At 43.2% G+C, this 20,725-nt stretch overlaps 2 protein-coding genes across 4 annotated transcripts in view; both read right to left on the bottom strand.

Moving 5' to 3' along the window:
- Positions 1 to 8,642, bottom strand: part of LOC124001319 (zinc finger protein DPF3-like) — a 44,235-nt gene extending 35,593 nt beyond the window's left edge. For 2 of the 3 annotated variants that reach the window (XM_046308023.1, XM_046308020.1), the window contains exon 1: positions 8,518 to 8,642. In XM_046308023.1, the coding sequence (XP_046163979.1) occupies positions 8,518 to 8,549 (32 nt within the window). In that variant the 5' untranslated portion in view covers positions 8,550 to 8,642. The remainder of the gene's footprint in view (positions 1 to 8,517) is intronic. The other variant, XM_046308021.1, reaches the window with a different exon arrangement.
- A 304-nt stretch (positions 8,643 to 8,946) lies between these two features.
- Positions 8,947 to 20,009, bottom strand: LOC124001771 (zinc finger FYVE domain-containing protein 1-like). The gene is made up of 11 exons (XM_046308821.1): positions 18,252 to 20,009; positions 17,619 to 18,123; positions 16,554 to 16,768; positions 14,614 to 14,720; positions 14,415 to 14,523; positions 14,199 to 14,296; positions 12,335 to 12,452; positions 12,043 to 12,213; positions 11,640 to 11,820; positions 11,357 to 11,470; positions 8,947 to 11,106 (listed from the first exon to the last, which is right to left on the bottom strand). Exons 1-11 carry the CDS (start codon positions 18,870 to 18,872, stop codon positions 10,874 to 10,876), a joined length of 2,472 nt encoding a protein of 823 aa, XP_046164777.1. The 5' UTR covers positions 18,873 to 20,009; the 3' UTR covers positions 8,947 to 10,873.
- Positions 20,010 to 20,725: the final 716 nt, after the last annotated feature.

Genomic DNA, 20,725 nt, shown 5'->3' on the forward strand with positions numbered 1-20,725 from the left:
AAACACAATTAGCATCCCTCCACAACCTCATAAAGGATCTACATACTTTGGCTAACCTCTCTGGATTAAAACCAAATTATGATAAGTGTACTATATTACGCATTGGATCACTGAAAAATGCTACTTTTACATTATCATGTAGTTTACCAATAAATTGGTCTGACGGGGATGTGAACATACTCAGTATACATATCCCGAAAGAAAGAAATGTTCTCACTCCAATACATTTTTATAGAAAGTTAGCAAAAATAGATTAGATCTTGCTACCATGGAAAGAAAAATACCTGTCTATTCGTGGAAAAATCCCCCTGATCTTTAGTCATATCACAGTTTACCTATTTGCTTATGGTTTTGCCTACACCTAGTGACACACGTTTTAAATTATATGAACAAAAAAAATATTCAATTTTTTTTGGAATGGCAAGCCAGACAAAACTAAAAAGGCGAGTATGAAACGAGTATGAATTCAGAGGGCAGAAATTCTTAAATTACTCACTAAAGGCATCAGTCATACAAAAGTTATACTTAAAAATCAGAAATAGTTATCTTGTAAATTAGTAAGAATGTATCACCCCATGTTCAAGAATGGCCTTTTTCCCTATATTCAGATTACAACTGCTCACTTTCGGTTTTCTGAAAACGAAATAATTTCCAAAATATTGGTATTTTTTAAACAAGCCTTAGAAAGTTGGTTGCAATTTCAGTTTAATCCACCTCAAAAGACAGAACAAATAATACAGCAAATATTGTGGTTAAACTCAAATATACTAATTGATTTTTTAAAAAGTATTTTTAAAAAACTTTTAAAAAGGTAGCATTTTTGTAAATGATATCATAAACAGGACTGGTGGAGTTATGTCACACGTGCAGCTAACACAGACATATGGAAATGTCTGCTCTACCCAAAATGATCACCAATTAATTGCAACATTACCACAAAAAAAGGAATAGGCAAGTGGAAGGGGGAAAAAGTAAAGAACTTGTCTGTCGGCCCTGCATTAAAGACCAAAAATTGTTAAAGAAAATTGTGATAAATAAAAATATATAGAAATTTCATTTAAAGGACCAAAACATTGCAAAATAGTTGGGAAGAGATTTGCGATGTACCGATTCCATGGCGCATGGTTTATGAATTGACAAGCAAAACGAAGCAGGATTCAAAACTTAATTTAAAAAAAAAATGTATTATTGCAACCAATAGAATGTTATATACAGTATATGGGGGGGGGGATACAATCTTCCCAGCTCTGCAGATTTTGCTGCGAGGAGTCATTTGATCGTTCAATTTGGTACCGTCCATACGTAGCTCATTTTTGGTCACAGCTCCAGGAATGGCAGAAGAATTGCAACATTTACATAGAACTAACACTGCAGATAGCAATACTGGGTGATTTGAAAAGTCATACTCAAATTGATCAATAATATCATTATTTTAGTAAAAAATGTTATCTTTAATTTACAATCTGTATAAGCTATGGGAATAGAAAGGTTAAGGGCTTTTTGTGAAGCATCAAATCACAGCACAAAAAAAATATACGTCAAAACCCATTCTGATTGGCTGGGCCTGGTTCCACAGTGGGAGGGCCTATGCCCACCTATGGCTGTGCCCCTGCCCAGTCATGTGAAATCCATAGATTAGGGATTGATTAATCAATCAATCAATCAAATGTATTTATAAAGCCCTTCTTACATCAGCTGATGTCACAAAGTGCTGTACAGAAACCCAGCCTAAAACCCCAAACAGAAAGCAAAGCAGGTGTAGAACCACTGTGGCTAGGAAAAACTCCCTAGAAAGGCCGGAACCTAGGGAGAAACTTAGAGAGGAACCAGGCTATGAGGGGTGGCCAGTCCTCTTCTGGCTGTGCCGGGTGGAGACTATAGCAAAACATGGCCAAGATGTTCAAATTTTCATAGATGACCAGCAGGGTAAAATAATAATAATTACAGCGGTTGTAGAGGGTGCAACTGGTCAGCACCTTAGGAGTAAATGTCAGTTGGCTTTTCATAGCCAATCATTCAGAGTATCTCTACCGCTCCTGCTGTCTAGAGAGTTGAAAACAGCAGGTCTGGGACAAGGTAGCACGTCCAGTGAACAGGTCAGTGTTCCATAGCAGCAGGCAGAACAGTTGAAACTGGAGCAGCAGCACAACCAGGTGGACTGGGGACAGCAAGGAGTCATCAGGCCAGGCAGTCCTGAGGCATGGTCCTAAGGCTCTCTAATGAATTTATTCCAATTTACTCATTTCCTTTTATGAACTATAACTCAGTAAAATCATTGAAATTGTTGCATTTATATTTTTGTTCAGTATGGTTTAGGGCCTATGAGGGCTGGAGTTACAGTGTTGGAGTTACAATGTTGTTGTCTAGACCTTGATACTCCTATAGCCATACATTTTCCAACAGGCTGAAAAAGGGCAATACAATACATATTTTTCAGAATAACCATTTCCTCCACCAATTTCTGCCTTTTGAGATCTGTTGAGGCAAATGTCTTGGGTTTTGTAGGTACATGTCAGCTTTACAGGAAACCAGAGCTGCAGCATAGAAAGAGGGGAGGGTCTAGAGAGAGACTGCATCTGACAACAGGCCCTTGATTACAAACATCAGCACAACAGAGCCAGGATGAGGGCTAGAGGAAAACCAGACGATAGGCCTACACCTCACTGCAGTACCAATAGACATACAGCATGACTCACTCAAAGCCAACCGCAGAGTAATGGCATAGGAAGTCTTGTATGACACTATCGAACACGTTGACCCTATAGCCAAGATAGCCAGTTCACCGAGTCATCTTTAAAGATAACACACAGTGCACACACAGGCTCAATATTTGTATTCAATATTTATTCTCCATTTTATCAGTAGCTTGTAGAGGCCCTTCTCCCTCTTCTTCTCACCCTATATCTCCCTCTCAGGCATACAGGAATTAACACACACACAGTGTGGGAGGAGCAACACTTAAGGTACACCCACCACATCCTTCTCTATAACAAAGGCAACAAGACTCCCTAATTAAATTTGCCTAATCTCAAATGAGAATACTCTTGATACAAAATTGTCAAACTGGTCCACATGAGCAACATCCAATTAGTGTCAAGTGTGACTAATTATAATCTGAAAAAATGACATGTGGCTAATTATAGCAGATTGAAACACTTCATTAAGCATAGCTTATAGCGAGGAGACATTCCACATTTGAATGTTAAAACCTCTATGAGATGAAGAAGCAGCAGCTTCAGGCACAATAGAATGTGTAGGTTGATCTTGTTGGATGCAAGGATAAAGTGGTTTAGAGGAAATTAGTCCAGCAAAATGTATTTTAAAAAATAGCACATGCTCAAACTAGGCTACATTGTGCCAACTGGGAACCACAGCCATGAAATTATGACACAAGACTATCCCTTTATGCTTGTCAGTGGTAGAGCTGTTCCCTCTCATTTATTCAGTCATGAATGTATAATAACAATGGCAATCATACGTAAATGGAGGGTATAGGCGAGGAGCACACTCCCATGATCCTGTAGGGCCCATGGGGGTGCCAGGGTACTTCTACCGAGGAGCAGATGGGTCTTCTGTCCAGCAGCGTAGGCACAGGTGGGCCTGGGCCCACCCAATCAGATTGAGCAGATATACTCTCTCTACTTGTTCCAAATGGGACATTAGTCTTTTTACCTAAAAATGCAAACAACCTCAGAATTCAGAGCAGTGCACTGGAATGACATTCAGATTAACTGGAATGGCATTCACTCTCATAGGATGGTTGGCCAAAATTAACTGAAAGCCACACCCCCAATAAGCCACAAATATGACCACATTGAGGTATATGTCACTGTGTTTCTATGGCTATATGCACCATGCCACTGCCTCATTACTTGTTCATTTAGCAAACAAGACAGCACATAATCCAGTGCCGCGGCCACCCTACTCTGGTGGTCCCAGCGCGCACGACCCACGTGGAGTTCCAGGTCTCCGGTAGCCTCTGGAACTGCCAATCTGCGGTCAACAAGGCAGAGTTCATCTCAGCCCATGCCTCCCTCCAGTCCCTCGACTTCTTGGCCCTGACGGAAACATGGATCACCACAGACAACACTGCTACTCCTACTGCTCTCTCTTCGTCCGCCCACGTGTTCTCGCACACCCCGATAGCGTCTGGTCAGCGGGGTGGTGGCACCGGGATCCTCATCTCTCCCAAGTGGTCATTCTCTCTTTCTCCCCTTACCCATCTGTCTATCGCCTCCTTTGAATTCCATGCTGTCACAGTTACTAGCCCTTTCAAGCTTAACATCCTTATCATTTATCGCCCTCCAGGTTCCTCGGAGAGTTCATCAATGAGCTTGATGCCTTGATAAGCTCCTTTCCTGAGGACGGCTCACCTCTCACAGTTCTGGGCGACTTTAACCTCCCCACGTCTACCTTTGACTCTTTCCTCTCTGCCTCCTTCTTTCCACTCCTCTCCTCTTTTGACCTCACCCTCTCACCTTCCCCCCTACTCACAAGGCAGGCAATACGCTCGACCTCATCTTTACTAGATGCTGTTCTTCCACTAACCTCATTGCAACTCCCCTCCAAGTCTCCGACCACTGCCTTGTATCCTTTTCCCTCTCGCTCTCATCCAACACCTCCCACACTGCCCCTACTCGGATGGTATCGCGCCGTCCCAACCTTCGCTCTCTCTCCCCCGCTACTCTCTCCTCTTCCATCCTATCATCTCTTCCCTCCGCTCAAACCTTCTCCCACCTATCTCCTGATTCTGCCTCCTCAACCCTCCTCTCCTCCCTCTCTGCATCCCTTGACTCTCTATGTCCCCTATCCTCCAGGCCGGCTCGGTCCTCCCCTCCCGCTCCGTGGCTCGATGACTCATTGCGAGCTCACAGAACAGGGCTCCGGGCAGCCGAGCGGAAATGGAGGAAAACTCGCCTCCCTGCGGACCTGGCATCCTTTCACTCCCTCCTCTCTACATTTTCCTCCTCTGTCTCTGCTGCTAAAGCCACTTTCTACCACGCTAAATTCCAAGCATCTGCCTCTAACCCTAGGAAGCTCTTTGCCACCTTCTCCTCCCTCCTGAATCCTCCGCCCCCTCCCCCCTCCTCCCTCTCTGCAGATGACTTCGTCAACCATTTTGAAAAGAAGGTCGACGACATCCGATCCTCGTTTGCTAAGTCAAACGACACCGCTGGTTCTGCTCACACTGCCCTACCCTGTGCTCTGACCTCTTTCTCCCCTCTCTCTCCAGATGAAATCTTGCGTCTTGTGACGGCCGGCCGCCCAACAACCTGCCCGCTTGACCCTATCCCCTCCTCTCTTCTCCAGACCATTTCCGGAGACCTTCTCCCTTACCTCACCTCGCTCATCAACTCATCCCTGACCGTTGGCTACGTCCCTTCCGTCTTCAAGAGAGCGAGAGTTGCACCCCTTCTGAAAAAACCTACACTCGATCCCTCCGATGTCAACAATTACAGACCAGTATCCCTTCTTTCTTTTCTCTCCAAAACTCTTGAACGTGCCGTCCTTGGCCAGCTCTCCCGCTATCTCTCTCTGAATGACCTTCTTGATCCAAATCAGTCAGGTTTCAAGACTAGTCATTCAACTGAGACTGCTCTCCTCTGTATCACGGAGGCGCTCCGCACTGCTAAAGCTAACTCTCTCTCCTCTGCTCTCATCCTTCTAGATCTATCGGCTGCCTTCGATACTGTGAACCATCAGATCCTCCTCTCCACCCTCTCCGAGTTGGGCATCTCCGGCGCGGCCCACGCTTGGATTGCGTCCTACCTGACAGGTCGCTCCTACCAGGTGGCGTGGCGAGAATCTGTCTCCTCACCACGCGCTCTCACCACTGGTGTCCCCCAGGGCTCTGTTCTTGGCCCTCTCCTATTCTCGCTATACACCAAGTCACTTGGCTCTGTCATAACCTCACATGGTCTCTCTTATCATTGCTATGCAGACGACACACAATTAATCTTCTCCTTTCCCCCTTCTGATGACCAGGTGGCGAATCGCATCTCTGGCAGACATATCAGTGTGGATGACGGATCACCACCTCAAGCTGAACCTCGGCAAGACGGAGCTGCTCTTCCTCCCGGGGAAGGACTGCCCGTTCCATGATCTCGCCATCACGGTTGACAACTCCATTGTGTCCTCCTCCCAGAGCGCCAAGAACCTTGGCGTGATCCTGGACAACACCCTGTCGTTCTCAACTAACATCAAGGCGGTGGCCCGTTCCTGTAGGTTCATGCTCTACAACATCCGCAGAGTACGACCCTGCCTCACACAGGAAGCGGCGCAGGTCCTAATCCAGGCACTTGTCATCTCCCGTCTGGATTACTGCAACTCGCTGTTGGCTGGGCTCCCTGCCTGTGCCATTAAACCCCTTCAACTCATCCAGAACGCCGCAGCCCGTCTGGTGTTCAACCTTCCCAAGTTCTCTCACGTCACCCCGCTCCTCCGTTCTCTCCACTGGCTTCCAGTTGAAGCTCGCATCCGCTACAAGACCATGGTGCTTGCCTACGGTGCTGTGAGGGGAACGGCACCTCAGTACCTCCAGGCTCTGATCAGGCCCTACACCCAAACAAGGGCACTGCGTTCATCCACCTCTGGCCTGCTCGCCTCCCTACCACTGAGGAAGTACAGCTCCCGCTCAGCCCAGTCAAAACTGTTCGCTGCCCTGGCCCCCCAATGGTGGAACAAACTCCCTCACGACGCCAGGACAGCGGAGTCAATCACCACCTTCCGGAGACACCTGAAACCCCACCTCTTTAAGGAATACCTAGGATAGGTTAAGTAATCCCTCTCACCCCACCCCCCTAAGTTTTAGATGCACTATTGTTAAGTGACTGTCCCACTGGATGTCATAAGGTGAATGCACCAATTTGTAAGTCGCTCTGGATAAGAGCGTCTGCTAAATGACTTAAATGTAAATGTAAATGTTTATGACAGTCAACACACCTACAGTTTAGCTTTTTAAAAAATACTCAGCCTCATGGCAAAATTGCAGGAAATCAGCTTTAAAAACAGCTAAATTGTATCTTTGCCCCATAGCAAAATGTGTAGAACTGCAGGAATTTAGCCTCACCCAAAAAATGTATTTCCCCACCCAAATTTTTGCAGGCCCATCCAACCAACATCTTTTCTCAACACTACTGACATCTGCCATAGCATCCTGATAAATTGGCACAGGATCCTGGACCAGGTTAATATGCACCACTCCTCCGTTTAAAAAAGGCACTGTTATATCCCTCATTCATCCCTCATTCTTCACCTCCAGACAGTCTCACCATCTGTACTGCACATTTCAAAAGGTCTGGTTATACCTAAACTGTCCTGCTGCACTACAACAGTCTGTCAGTGTCCAAACATGGATAGCAACAAAAATGGCCTACCGGTAGGTCTTGTCCATGTCTTTGAGAAAATGTACATACAAGCATTGCCAATACCACTCAATACATTCAAACTTGCTTTGAAACGATTAATTTGACAATAGTTTTTTTCTCAACTTCAATGGGATGAATAGATATTTTCTGACAAAAGAATGTTAGATACAATGTTAAAGGGCTCCCGATTGGTGCAGCGGTCTAATGCACTGCATCTCAGTGCAAGAGGCGTCACTACAGACCCTGGTTCGATTCCAGGCTGTATCACAACCAGTCGTGATTGGGAGTCCCAAAGGGCGGTGCACAAATGGCCCAGCGTCGTCCGGGTTAGCCCGTCATTGTAAATAAGAATTTGTTCTCAACTGACTTGCCTAGTTAAATAAAAAGATACTACAAAACATATATGGAGTCACGGACAAACACTGTAGAGACTCATAAAGTGGTGCCTGCACACACAGCGTAGCATAAAACTGAAATTATAGCACTGGCGTTACAAAATACATAGGCCTACTATCTCCAACTGAAATTCCGGGGCTCACGTTGCTGTCACTTCGCTTTCGGAAGGAAAGGCATGCAAATGTAAAATTCCTCCTCCCTTGCTCTACCGGGTCCTGGACCTGACCACATCTGCGCTCAGCGCCAAAGTTGATATGTCGACAATTCACACAAACTATAAACGACTCTCTGAATCGGAATGTCAATGTTATTACGTAAATATCCAACAGTAATGTAATATTGTATTTTATTCGTTCTCGTCAGAGCGCAATGCATGTTGAAACACTTTTGTGCTTAATTTTGAAGTAGGATTAAAAGTATCGGTCAAAGCGTCTCTGGATGGGGAGTCAATAAATTAGCAGGTTTAGGCTATAGGCCTAATGTGTAATTCATATATCATTCGCATATCATAACCAATATTATAGCTAGAATACTGTAAATCATAAGCAGAAATGTCTAATAAAAAAACTAAGTAGGTGCTACTTTGGTGAAAGCAGTGGCACATTATGCAAGTAGACATACACAAAATGCTAAGACAGCATTATTTCTAATTTGCACGCGTCTTGTACTTGCTTGAAAAGACGGATCATTTTAATATAAGTATTGGGAACAAAGTAACAAAATAGAATTTTATCAATTTGTCAAAATTACTTACGCTTTTAGTGGGTTCTGAATGACAGCCGCCATTTTGCTACACTGTAAAGCAATATCAGCGTCTTGCAGTTCTGAGGGAAACCTACGCAAAAGCAACCAATCAGGGCTCGGGGTAAAATCGTTGGCCAATGCATCCACAGTATACGTAAATAAGGCGTGGCCTGTGTGGTAAACTCAATGAGTAAACTGTCAAAACGATTTTAAAGGGTTCTGCCTGTATTTATATTGTAGAAAACGGAATACCGACCATATGTCTATGATACTGACTTCTTGAAGAGATAGCTAAAGTTGTCAGAAACTTTCTTCCTACCAATGCAACAAAACTAAGGTTGCCAGGGTTCGAAGAAGAGCACATCTTATTAGAAATTTGAAATAGAACCTGACTAAATATCCATAGCCCCCTCCCAAACCAAATAATTATAAACAGCCATGAGCTGATAAGACTTTAATAATATAGTTATTCCACCACTTATGGGCATTGTCAATATGCAGACATCCACACTTTTTCATGATCGTATGTTCAATAACAGCATAACATAGTGTTTCATACCTCTTTGTCTGTGCATTAGGAGTGTCGAGTCGAGAATTCAATCCATTATCATTTCTGTCACAAAGGTCTCTCTCAAGCAATAGGTTTGGAAAACAAAGGACTAGATGGGGACATAGCTGACATTCCTGGCTATTATTCTGTGCAATATTAGCAAATCAGACATGACTTTGTATGAAACTATGACATCATTCAATCAGATAAACATTTTGACAGCAGACAAGGCAGATTCCAGCGTAATTTCTATACTTCACTATCTAGGGTTACAGCTTAGACAAAAGGGCAAAAATAAAATACAAATCTAACAAAATGACAATTATATCTTAAATGCTTACAGGACAACCTTTTTTTCATCATTTTCTTTTTTTCCAAACACATAAAGGAAATAAACATATGTGCTTGGTTGGCATGTATCCAGGTAATATTGTTCCCTGGGTTCTGACATTTCAGCTTCTTATTCATCTAACCATCAAAGAAGTGAAATGGTGAAAAGTGAAAAGGTATAAATGCTAGCTGACTGTGCATATCCAAGTGTTGTATGAATGAAGGACAACAGATTCCAGTCAAGAAAGCAATTGAACTCAAATATACCAATAACACTATTCAGAAATAAAACCACATTAAACTAACTTAAAATGACTTACTGTCTACATATAGCATATCATCTCTCAATTATTAAAAAGCACAAAATATGAAAGAATGAGCATGCAATCTATTTGATACTGCAATCTTTAACATGGACGACAAATAATGCCACAGAAGCAGAGGGCTGAAAACCAATGCTGAGTTCATTGTCCCACCAGCCTATGCTTATGGTGATCAAACAAGATTCAAACAAACGGTAGTAAATGACACACCATTCAAATTCTAGGTGCATAATGCACATCATGTGTATACACTTAACAGAAATTGTCAGATACATTACAAAAATACCACCCAGTATAAGTTAAAATATAACAATGAGGTTAGGTATTGATTTATTCAGAAATCACCAGACCCTCTGAACATCTCAAAGGCTATGCATCTTTCAGACTCAAGCTGAACAATTGTTTTCTACAAAACAAAGTTTCTAAAATCCTGAATTCACCTTCTAGCATAATTCCATGTCTTCATAGAACCATAACCTCTGAAGTAAATATGAAGTTAGTGTCAACAGAAGCAGTAACCCAAAAGGCTATTTGTAGACCAAATATCCTAAATCTAAAGTTGACTAACTCTTGACAGACTGGTTGAAAAATGGGATATGGGTGGTCATGCATGCTCAAATCTAAGTCAAATCTTTGTTTTTATTTTATTTTTCTGGCTATGATAAGCAGCAGCTTTATAAAGCTGCAACAGACTTAGAGCAAACCTAAAATAGTGTAGTAGAGCATGCAATTAACCTGCAGCAGGGACTTCAGACACCATTATCCCCTCAACATTAGTTGTAACATCAGTAAAACAAGGCCTTATGGAAAGTATTGATTAAAACTAACCCCCTCCCCAGGTTCCTCAAGAAAATAACATTGCTAACATGCTACAAATGTACTTTTTTTCCATGGTAGAAAAATATTTTTTAACCATTTAAAAAAGCTGCGATTTGGGTAAATGAAGAGCTCAAAATATCTTCCTGGCTCACTCTTTTGATAAGGACAAATTACATAGACGTTCCTGTTGTTCCACAAGGCATAAGAAACCCTAAAACTAGATTTACTAAAAACACACTTGCCACAGACACGGGACAGAACCATTTAATGGAGGTCTATAAGGGGTGGGTGGAGGGTCTAGAGGTGGTTCAGTCCAGTGTTGTAAGGGAAGAGGGCCAGCCCCGTTAAAGGTCTCCAGGTTTCTGGTTGCAGTTAGCACAAACACGGACGGGGTGGTCCCAGCCCCGCGATGGGACCGGCCGACGCTCCAGCGAGCACTCGTCACACACGCCTTGCCCGCAGGCGCGACAGTGGTGCTTGGACAACTTGGCAGTGAAGCTGCACTGGCAGTTGTGGCAAGAGAGGATATCCTGGTCAGGCACCCAGTAGGTGGGACGCGCAGCATCCTTGACCAGACCTGAAGAGAGCGGACACACAGTAAAAAACGACTGTTACAATAGAATGGTTTAGTATTGCACTTCCAATAACATGTCGAACGATAAAAGTATCCTAATACTGCAGTATCTAAAAATACTTTTATTTGAGATAAGGAGCAGCAGAGAAATTTTTCATATGCCACCAGATGGCAGCCTGTCCATGGGTTTAAATTCCTGTAGTCATTGCCCATTACACAATTCTATCTGGCTCTTGTGTTACATAACACTCACCCAGTGGGATGTCAATAGCAGTAGCCACGGCGCCCAGTGTGTTTGACACTGCTTCTCCAACCTTCCTGGCTAGGTTTCCACCTTCCTCATCTTCAACCTCTGCATGCAACAGCTCTGTACAAAGCATACAACTATGTTACCACTGGAGAGTATGGCTAAAATAAACACGTATGCAGACTAAGGCTAAAAACAGATTTAAAGGCTAAGTATACTAAGTTACCACTGTACAGCATGGCTAATAATAAATACATACAGACTAACTTTGGCTTTGAGGTGTTGGTACCTGTATGTGTGGCCCTCTGCTCAAAACAGGTGTCACAGACTCTCACGGGGACCAGACCCCAGCCTTTTTCTGGGACAGGCGTGGCTTTGGACGAGCATGTGTCACAGAACCCTTCCCCACAGGCACGGCAGTGATGCTTGGTATCGTTGTCTTGGAAGACCTCTTGGCACTTAAGGCATGTCTGGACATTACAGGGGAAAAACAAAAACAAGAGGCAGTTATTGACTGGGGAATCTAGGACGAGGGGTCGATCTGAGCCTTATCTTGTGACCCGCAAACATGGGTTGTGCAACATTGGCCCCCAGCTGAAAAGCAGCGAAGGGCAAATAAACAGGTTCCTGGACAAGAAAGTGTTGACTCAAATGTTCCACGTATGATGTGTGGTTGGTCCTCTGTCACTCACCAGGATGAGGGAGTTGGGTTTCCAGTAGGTCGGGGCGATCTGATCCGTTAGCCAGGAGGTGACGGCCTTGGCAGGCTTCACACTGAGCTCTGACACAGACTGGGCCATGAAGTTAACACCATCCAGCAGACGCTGTGCTGCATTGCTATTGTCCTTCAGGAATCCATCTGCCTGTGGAAAGTGAACATTGAGTTGCAAGAAGTTTACAAGTTATTTTGTTGAGAATGTGGAAATAATACCAATAGGCATTTAGAAGTATTTTAGTAGGTATGTGGTGTGGTAGTTCTCTTACCCCAGGCCATATATGCTGGATTTCAGTGCGGACCACCGTATCCACTGGGTCCTGGTTCCCATACCAGTACTGCCGGCTCCGATAGATCACCCCACAGTTTGGACATTCAATCACGTACCTGCAGAGACACAAAAAAAGTTACATTTTACAGAGCAATTATAACCATATACAGTGCATTTGGAAAGTATTGACTTTTGACCCCTTGACTTTTCCCACATTTTGTTACAGCCTTATTTTCAAATGGATTAAATTGTTATTTTTGTCCCTTCAATCTACACACAATACCCCATGACAAAGCTAAAACAGATTTTTAGAAATGTTTGCAAATTTATACATTTGAAAAAAGTATTCAGACCCTTTACTCAGTACTTTGTTGAAGCACCTTTGGCAGCGATTACAGCCTCGAGTCTTCTTGGGTATGACGCTACAAGCTTGGCACACCTTTATTTGGAGAGTTTGTTCAATTCTTCCCTGCAGATCCTCTTAAGCTCTGTCAGGTTGGATGGGGAGCGTCACTGCACAGCTATTTTCAGGTCTCTCCAGAGATGTTCGAACGGATTCCAGTCCGGGATCTGGCTGGGCCTCAAGGACATTCAGAGACTTGTCCCAAAGCCACTCCTACGTTGACTTGGCTGTGTGCTTTGGGTTGTTGTCCTGTTGGAAGGTGAACCTTTGCCCCAGTCTGAGGTCCTGAGCAGGTTTTCATCAAGGATCTCTTTGTGCTTTGCTCTGTTCATCTTTCCATTGATCCTGACTAGTCTCCCAGTTCCTGCTGCTGAAAAATGTCCCCACAGCATGATGCTGCCACCACCATTCTTCAACGTAGGGATAGTGCCAGGTTTCCTCCAGATGTGACGCTTTGCATTAAGGCCAAAGAGTTAAATCTTGGCTTCATCTGACCAGAGAATCTTGTTTCTCATGGTCTGCCATTTGGCAGACTCCAAGCGGGCTGTCATGTGCCTTTTACTGAGGAGTAGCATCCATCTGGCCACTCTACCATAAAGGCCTGATTGGTGGAGTGCTGCAGAGATGGTTGTCCTTCTGGAAAGTTCTCCCATCTCCATAGAGGAGCTCTGTCAGAGTGACCAGCGGGATCTTGGTCACCTCCCTGACCAAGGCCCTTCTCCCCTGATGGCTTAGTTTGGCTGGGCGGCCAGCTCTAGAAAGAGACTTCGTGGTTTCAAGCTTCTTCCATTCAAGAATGATCGGGGACCTTCATTGCTGCAGATATTTTTTGGTACTCTTCCCCAGATCTGTGCCTCGACACAATCCTGTCTTGGAGCTCTACGGACAATTCCTTCGACCTCATGGCTTGTTTATTTCTCTGACATGCACTGTCAACTGTGGGACCTTATATAGACAGGTGTGTGCCTTTCAAAATCATGTCCAATCAATTGAATTTACCACAGATGGAATCCAAACAAGTTGTAGAAACATCTCAAGGAAGATCAATGGAAACAGGATGCACGTGAGCTTAATTTAAAGTCTCATAGCAAAGGGTCTGAATACTTATGTAAATTGTAAAAGGTATCAGTTTTTTTTAAATGTGTAAACATTTTCAAAAGCTGTTCTAGCTTTGTCATTGTGGGGTATTGTGTAGATTGATGAGGAAACTGTTTAATTTAATCAATTTTAGAATAAGGCTGTAACTAACAAATTGTGGAAAACTGGGTCTGAATACTTCCCGAATGCACTGTACCTCAAGACAAACAACTACATATCTGGAGTGCACCAAATAAGTTAGTAAACAGCTTAGGGTTAGCAATGAATGGATTGGTGATTCTAGATCAAAAAGCACCATGACTTAAAATTAGAGACAGCGGTAGAAATTCAACCCCAACCGATGAGCTCAAGTGTCACTCACCCTGACCAAGCAAATCTAGCAAGGCCCAACCACGGAGAATCTGAGGACGCAGAGGTCTTGGGAACCACCACCACTTCCTTTCCCCCTTCGTAACAGGCCTAGTGGGACAACAGAGGCATTGTGGTCAGCCTGATACAGAGTCAGATCTTCAGAATGTCATATGGCAACATTGGGTTCAGGTAGTACAAGATTTAGGTGGATATCCACAGAACTAACCTTACAGGTGTAGATGCGATTGTCGTATTGGGGTGAGTAACGGCAGCGGTGTTTGGCCTCATGACACACCCCCTCCCCAAGGTGGTTCATGCTGTTCTTGCAGCCAGAGCTAAAATAGCAACAACAATGTGACTGGTTAAAACCCTCGCTGTAGTCAGTGGCATGAGATGGAGAAAATGAAATAAATGAGAGGACTTACCCGCAACTGAGGCAGAGGCAGGAGCAGGTGAAATACTCATCGGGGAAGAAGCAATTGTGGGCTATGAGCTCATCAGCGATCTCCCCATTGAAGCGCTCACTTAGGGCCTAGACAGAGAGAAACAATACATCAGAAATGTCATACACATAGCCTGACCAGATTTTTCAAACAGTGTGAAAGTAAACATATCTGTAACTAATGAATAGCAATTTTTCTAACTTGTTAAAACATCCTGTTCTTGTTTTAGTGTTTGCCTCATGTACAGTGCCTTGCGAAAGTATTCGGCCCCCTTGAACTTTGCGACCTTTTGCCACATTTCAGGCTTCAAACATAAAGATATAAAACTATTTTTTTGTGAAGAATCAACAACAAGTGGGACACAATCATGAAGTGGAACGACATTTATTGGATATTTCAAACTTTTTTAACAAATCAAAAACTGAAAAATTGGGCGTGCAAAATTATTCAGCCCCTTTACTTTCAGTGCAGCAAACTCTCTCCAGAAGTTCAGTGAGGATCTCTGAATGATCCAATGTTGACCTAAATGACTAATGATAAATACAATCCACCTGTGTGTAATCAAGTCTCCGTATAAATGCACCTGCACTGTGATAGTCTCAGAGGTCCGTTAAAAGCGCAGAGAGCATCATGAAGAACAAGGAACACACCAGGCAGGTCCGAGATACTGCCGGATTTGGATACAAAAAGATTTCCCAAGCTTTAAACATCCCAAGGAGCACTGTGCAAGCGATAATATTGAAATGGAAGGAGTATCAGACCACTGCAAATCTACCAAGACCTGGCCGTCCCTCTAAACTTTCAGCTCATACAAGGAGAAGACTGATCAGAGATGCAGCCAAGAGGCCCATGATCACTCTAGATGAACTGCAGAGATCTACAGCTGAGGTGGGAGACTCTGTCCATAGGACTACAATCAGTCGTATATTGCACAAATCTGGCCTTTATGGAAGAGTGGCAAGAAGAAAGCCATTTCTTAAAGATATCCATAAAAAGTGTCGTTTAAAGTTTGCCACAAGCCACCTGGGAGACACACCAAACATGTGGAAGAAGGTGCTCTGGTCAGATGAAACCAAAATTGAACTTTTTGGCAACAATGCAAAACGTTATGTTTGGCGTAAAAGCAACACAGCTCATCACCCTGAACACACCATCCACATTGTCAAACATGGTGGTGGCAGCATCATGGTTTGGGCCTGCTTTTCTGCAGCAGGGACATGGAAGATGGTTAAAATTGATGGGAAGATGGATGGAGCCAAATACAGGACCATTCTGGAAGAAAACCTGATGGAGTCTGCAAAAGACCTGAGACTGGGATGGAGATTTGTCTTCCAACAAGACAATGTTCCAAAACATAAAGCAAAATCTACAATGGAATGGTTCAAAAATAAACATATCCAGGTGTTAGAATGGCCAAGTCAAAGTTCAGACCTGAATCCAATCGAGAATCTGTGGAAATAACTGAAAACTGCTGTTCACAAATGCTCTCCAGCCAACCTCACTGAGCTCGAGCTGTTTTGCAAGGAGGAATGGGAAAAAATGTCAAGCTCTCGATGTGCAAAACTGATAGAGACATACCCCAAGCGACTTACAGCTGTAATCGCAGCAAAAGGTGGCGCTACAAAGTATTAACTTAAGGGGGCTGAATAATTTTGCACGCCCAATTCTTCAGTTTTTGATTTGTTAAAAAAGTTTGAAATATCCTATAAATGTCATTCCACTTCATGATTGTGTCCCACTTGTTGTTGATTCTTCACAAAAAAATACAGTTTTATATCTTTATGTTTGAAGCCTGAAATGTGGCAAAAGGTTGCAAAGTTCAAGGGGGCCGAATACTTTCGAAAGGCACTGTAAATGTGAGCCTGTTTGAAACTGTTTTGGGGCCAGTTGACTACTGACTGAGTTATAAGCATGTCTACTACCTGCAAGGCTTTGAAGATGACGACTGGGGAGCGAGGGGAGCGGGTGGCGTTGTTGTCCAGTAGCTGCTCCAGGGTGCGCTGCAGGCCACCAAAGTCGGTTGGGGGGCTGCAGGTACGCGTGCCTCGGTACTGGATGGAGCTAAATGCCTCTGGGAAACGGCCTAGCTTCCTGAACCGCTCAAGTAGCAACCGATCTACAGACTCTGATGAATTGTCTGTTATAAATGAGGGAGAACGAAGAACAGGATGAGAAGACAGACTTAACTTTTATATATCCCTTCATAAAAATGACATTTCACTTATTACATTGATCAATCAAAACTGAGATGGAAGGTAGCAAATATGTAGCAAATTCACACACCCATTGAAGAGGAGTTGGACAACATTCCACAGGCCAAAATCAACACCCTGATCAACTCTATGCAAAGGTGATGTGTCGCGTAGCACAAGGCAAATGGTGGTCACACCAGATACTGATTGATTCTGATCCACACCCCTACCTTTCTTTTAAAGGTACTGTATCTGTGACTAACAGATGCATATCTGTATTCCCAGTCATGTGAAATCCATAGATTACGGCCCAATTCATTTATTTCAATTGACTGATTTCCTTATATGAACTGTTTCTCAGTAAAATATTTTAAATTGTTGCATGTTGCGTTTATATTTTTGTTCAGAATATTTTAAGGGATATAAAATAATTTACAGTTCAACAGCCACATACTTTAAAAGGAAAAGGTCTCTAGATTATTCAAACTGCTTGACTGGTCAGTTATCTGTTCACACTATCAAAACAGTTCTGTTGAAATAACAAATACTGGTCTTAGCGTGTCAAAGGGAGATAGGGATGAGTAGGATTGTGCACCAGTAATGACCAAATCACATGTTTTATGATCTTCTATAGGAGCATTCTTGACAATATGCATGAATCTACTGTATTCCTGCTTCCACTCTGTCAAGGAAGGTGAAATAACAATGAGACCGATGAGTGCAGCAAGTAACAATCTTCGATTTGTGTACAGCATACTATGGTAAGTGTTGACTACAGTATTTCTCAGCACTGACCTGAGCCCAGCAGCTTGGTGTGGACGGTCTCATGGAATATGATGACGGCCGGACCCAGGGTGGACAGAGGCACGTCAAGGCCACAGCGGGCCGTAGTGGCCTTCAGCTCCTTGGTAAAATGCTTCAGGTAGGCGTCCGACGCGTCACACAGAAACTTGAAGAGGTCGTCATGGAGACGGTCGGCATGGGTACGGTAGATTATGAGGTCGGAGATAGCTAGCACCTTTAGAAGGAGTCGTGTTCTTTGGCCCTGGTTGGAGCTGTTACCCAGCAGGCCCTCTGTGTCAATGACCACCACCTTGTGGATGGGGTCGAATGCTGCCCACACCCCCACTGTGCAGGACTCTTGTGTGGGGGAGGTCTTGAACACCTCCCTGCCTATGAAGAAAGTGTGGTTCAGAGTGTGGGATTTGCCCTCTCCTGTGTTGCCAAAGATGGACACCACCTTGATCAGCTTGTCAGGTTTGCAGTTCAATTTCTTCACAAACGCGCCATCGTCCTTTACCTGGAGAGAAAAAGAGTGGCGTTAGCAGATGAGGTAATTCCATTTCACAAAACACAATTTAGTTTAGAAATAAAACTGACAGAATGCAAAAACTCAAAGGACTTTTTTTTATTCCTTTCACTACCTACCTGCATCTCCTCATTCGCATCAACCAGAAGAAAACTGCAGACTTTCTCCAGAAGTTTTGCCTTCTGGACTTCTGCCTCATCTACCAATACGCTTAAATTGATCTCTGCAGGTTTGGGTGGAGGGGTTAATTTGACTTCAACAGGTTTTGCTGAAGGGGTTGAGTTGATCTCTGCAGGTTTGGGTGAAGGGGTTGAGTTGATCTCTGCAGGTTTGGGTGAAGGGGTTGAGTTGAGCTCTGCAGGTTTGGGTGGAGGAGGATAGGCAGTGAGTGGGTGCTTCCTCTTGTTACCTCCATTGTGGGTGCTTTTCCGACACGGTTGGCACAGGTTGACTTTGCAGTTCTGGCAGCGGACGACAGACCTGTGGCGGCAGCCATTCACTGGCCTTTCCTTCCCTCCTCTGCAGTTGTCACAGTAGGGTACATGCCATGGGCCTATTGCTACCCGTTCATGGTTCTGCAGGCCCTCTTGACTATGGAGTTCCTGCTCACAGCGAACACACTGCAAGCTTCTACATTCATCACATTCAAAAGCAGCCTCTTCTGAGCCCCCACAAGCATAGCTCTCTTGACAAATTAGACTGGTGTTAATTTCCTTTTCTGATGAACCATGACCACTCATTTTTCCTTCACAAGCCAAATCTGAACAGTTTTGTGCTAGCTGGAGTAATTTGACTATAACGCCAAATAGACCCAAAAGAAGAGTAAATAAATATCAATTAAGTAGTTTGTGATAACACATGACCGTAGTTTTAAATATTGTGTGCTTTATAGGCTACACGTACACAACACCTAGAACATAGACAACTTGATGTAAGTAGACATATTAACAGGGTTGCATGGTGACGGTGCTCCAATTGACCTGTAAAGGTTCAAGATCCACTACAACTTCTTACAGCTTATTAGCCAACAATTACTGCAGCATTCCATACATTTAATACAAAAATGTCAATATGTGACACATTGCAAATATAGTACTGTGAGGCAATATGGTTGAATGTTTGTTCTGGCTATTTTAAGTCAACCTGCTCTTGACAATAACATGCATTACGGTTATAACTGGCTTCGTGAACATTATAACACTGCCAGAATAAATACGTTACAGCAAAGTAAAGCTGGAAACTCAATGTATGCAATAAAACAAATGTTTGGCAAGACAACTTCCCTGAAACATATAGCTAACCACACTAACATGAATATGTGCAAACTGGCACCAACTTGAAACCACAGCTGGGAAAACTAGCCAGGTGTTTAGAATCAAACATAAATGACTTCCCTTGTTAGCTAGCTTCCTAATTGCTACCTAGCTCGAAAATAAAATAACCTAGCTGACAGCTGCCTAAAAAAAGCTAGCTAGTAAGTTAGCTGCCTGTTGCTTGGCATTTAAACAATAGTTCGCCAACTAACGTCGTTAACGTTATTTTAAACTAGCTATTCCTATGTCAATGTGACAAACTACGAGTTCTGATCAACAAAACACCGACAACAAATCACAATCGCCCCTTTCTGAAACAGCTAACATTAACTGGCTGGCTAGCTAGCTGTGTTATCCAAGCTAGACAGTTTTGGTAAACTCGGCTGTCAATAATATTATAGACGAATGTTACGATAACAACTGGTCGGTCAACAAAAGCATACAAAGAAAAATCGCCCAAGTCGTTTCGGGAGACTTTAAAATATATTATTGCATTGAAATCCTTCCTAGCTTTGTCATTGTTTTCTGTGCGCTAGGGTTGTTGTTGTTGCCAGCCAGGACAGATCAGCTGATCAGATTATAAAGGCAAATTGAGGTGTATGCTGGGAAATGAAGTTGTTTTGAATGAAACAAGCAGGCGTTGTAGTCAAAAATCTATCAAATTGTCTTTGATAATATGTGTACTTCTACATAATGACACACACAGACATGGATGATGGATTGTCTAGTAAAATATGACATTTTATCAGAAAGATATTGGATTGTACAACCTGATTTAGTTGTGTGTTGAATCTGTGAAAGGGAACTCCTGACACTACCACCAATATTGCAAGACTTTGAATTTGATCATTATGAATAATACATTTTCCTGACAGAATTAACAAATGTAGATTTTCTATGCAATTTGCAATATGCTTTAAACAAGTAAAAGCTCAGTAGCTTCTGTAATATTCAGTACATCACTACAACAGTAGAGGGCAGTAGATCATTTATAGTTTGAATCCTTGGGTAAACGACTACCTGATAACAAAATCATATTTCGCTATGTTTTGATCATGTCAGTGGGTTTGATGTGAGACCTGCCCAGAATGAAAATGTCCTGAAGTATGAATGTGACAAATGATTATAAATCGCAACGTACTTAACCTTAGTACCCGTGTTTACCCTACACCAGGGTTCCACAACTGGCAGCCTGCAGGTGATTGATTTTATTTGATGTCTTCATCCTTTGCTTGCCCCACAAATTCAGAGCAAATATACTGTATATATACAGAGTCAAA

This window comes from Oncorhynchus gorbuscha, linkage group LG17, assembly GCF_021184085.1.
Source record: "Oncorhynchus gorbuscha isolate QuinsamMale2020 ecotype Even-year linkage group LG17, OgorEven_v1.0, whole genome shotgun sequence".
Lineage (NCBI taxonomy): Eukaryota > Metazoa > Chordata > Actinopteri > Salmoniformes > Salmonidae > Oncorhynchus > Oncorhynchus gorbuscha.

Coding starts and splice junctions, on each gene's coding strand:
- LOC124001771 (XM_046308821.1), bottom strand. CDS start 18,872: ATGAGTGGTCATGGTTCATCAGAAAAGGAAATTAACACCAGTCTAATT. Junction 14,297..14,414: donor ATCGCATCTACACCTGTAAG/GTTAGTTCTGTG, acceptor TTGTCCCACTAG/GCCTGTTACGAAGGGGGAAA. Junction 11,107..11,356: donor TGCTATTGACATCCCACTGG/GTGAGTGTTATG, acceptor CGCTCTCTTCAG/GTCTGGTCAAGGATGCTGCG.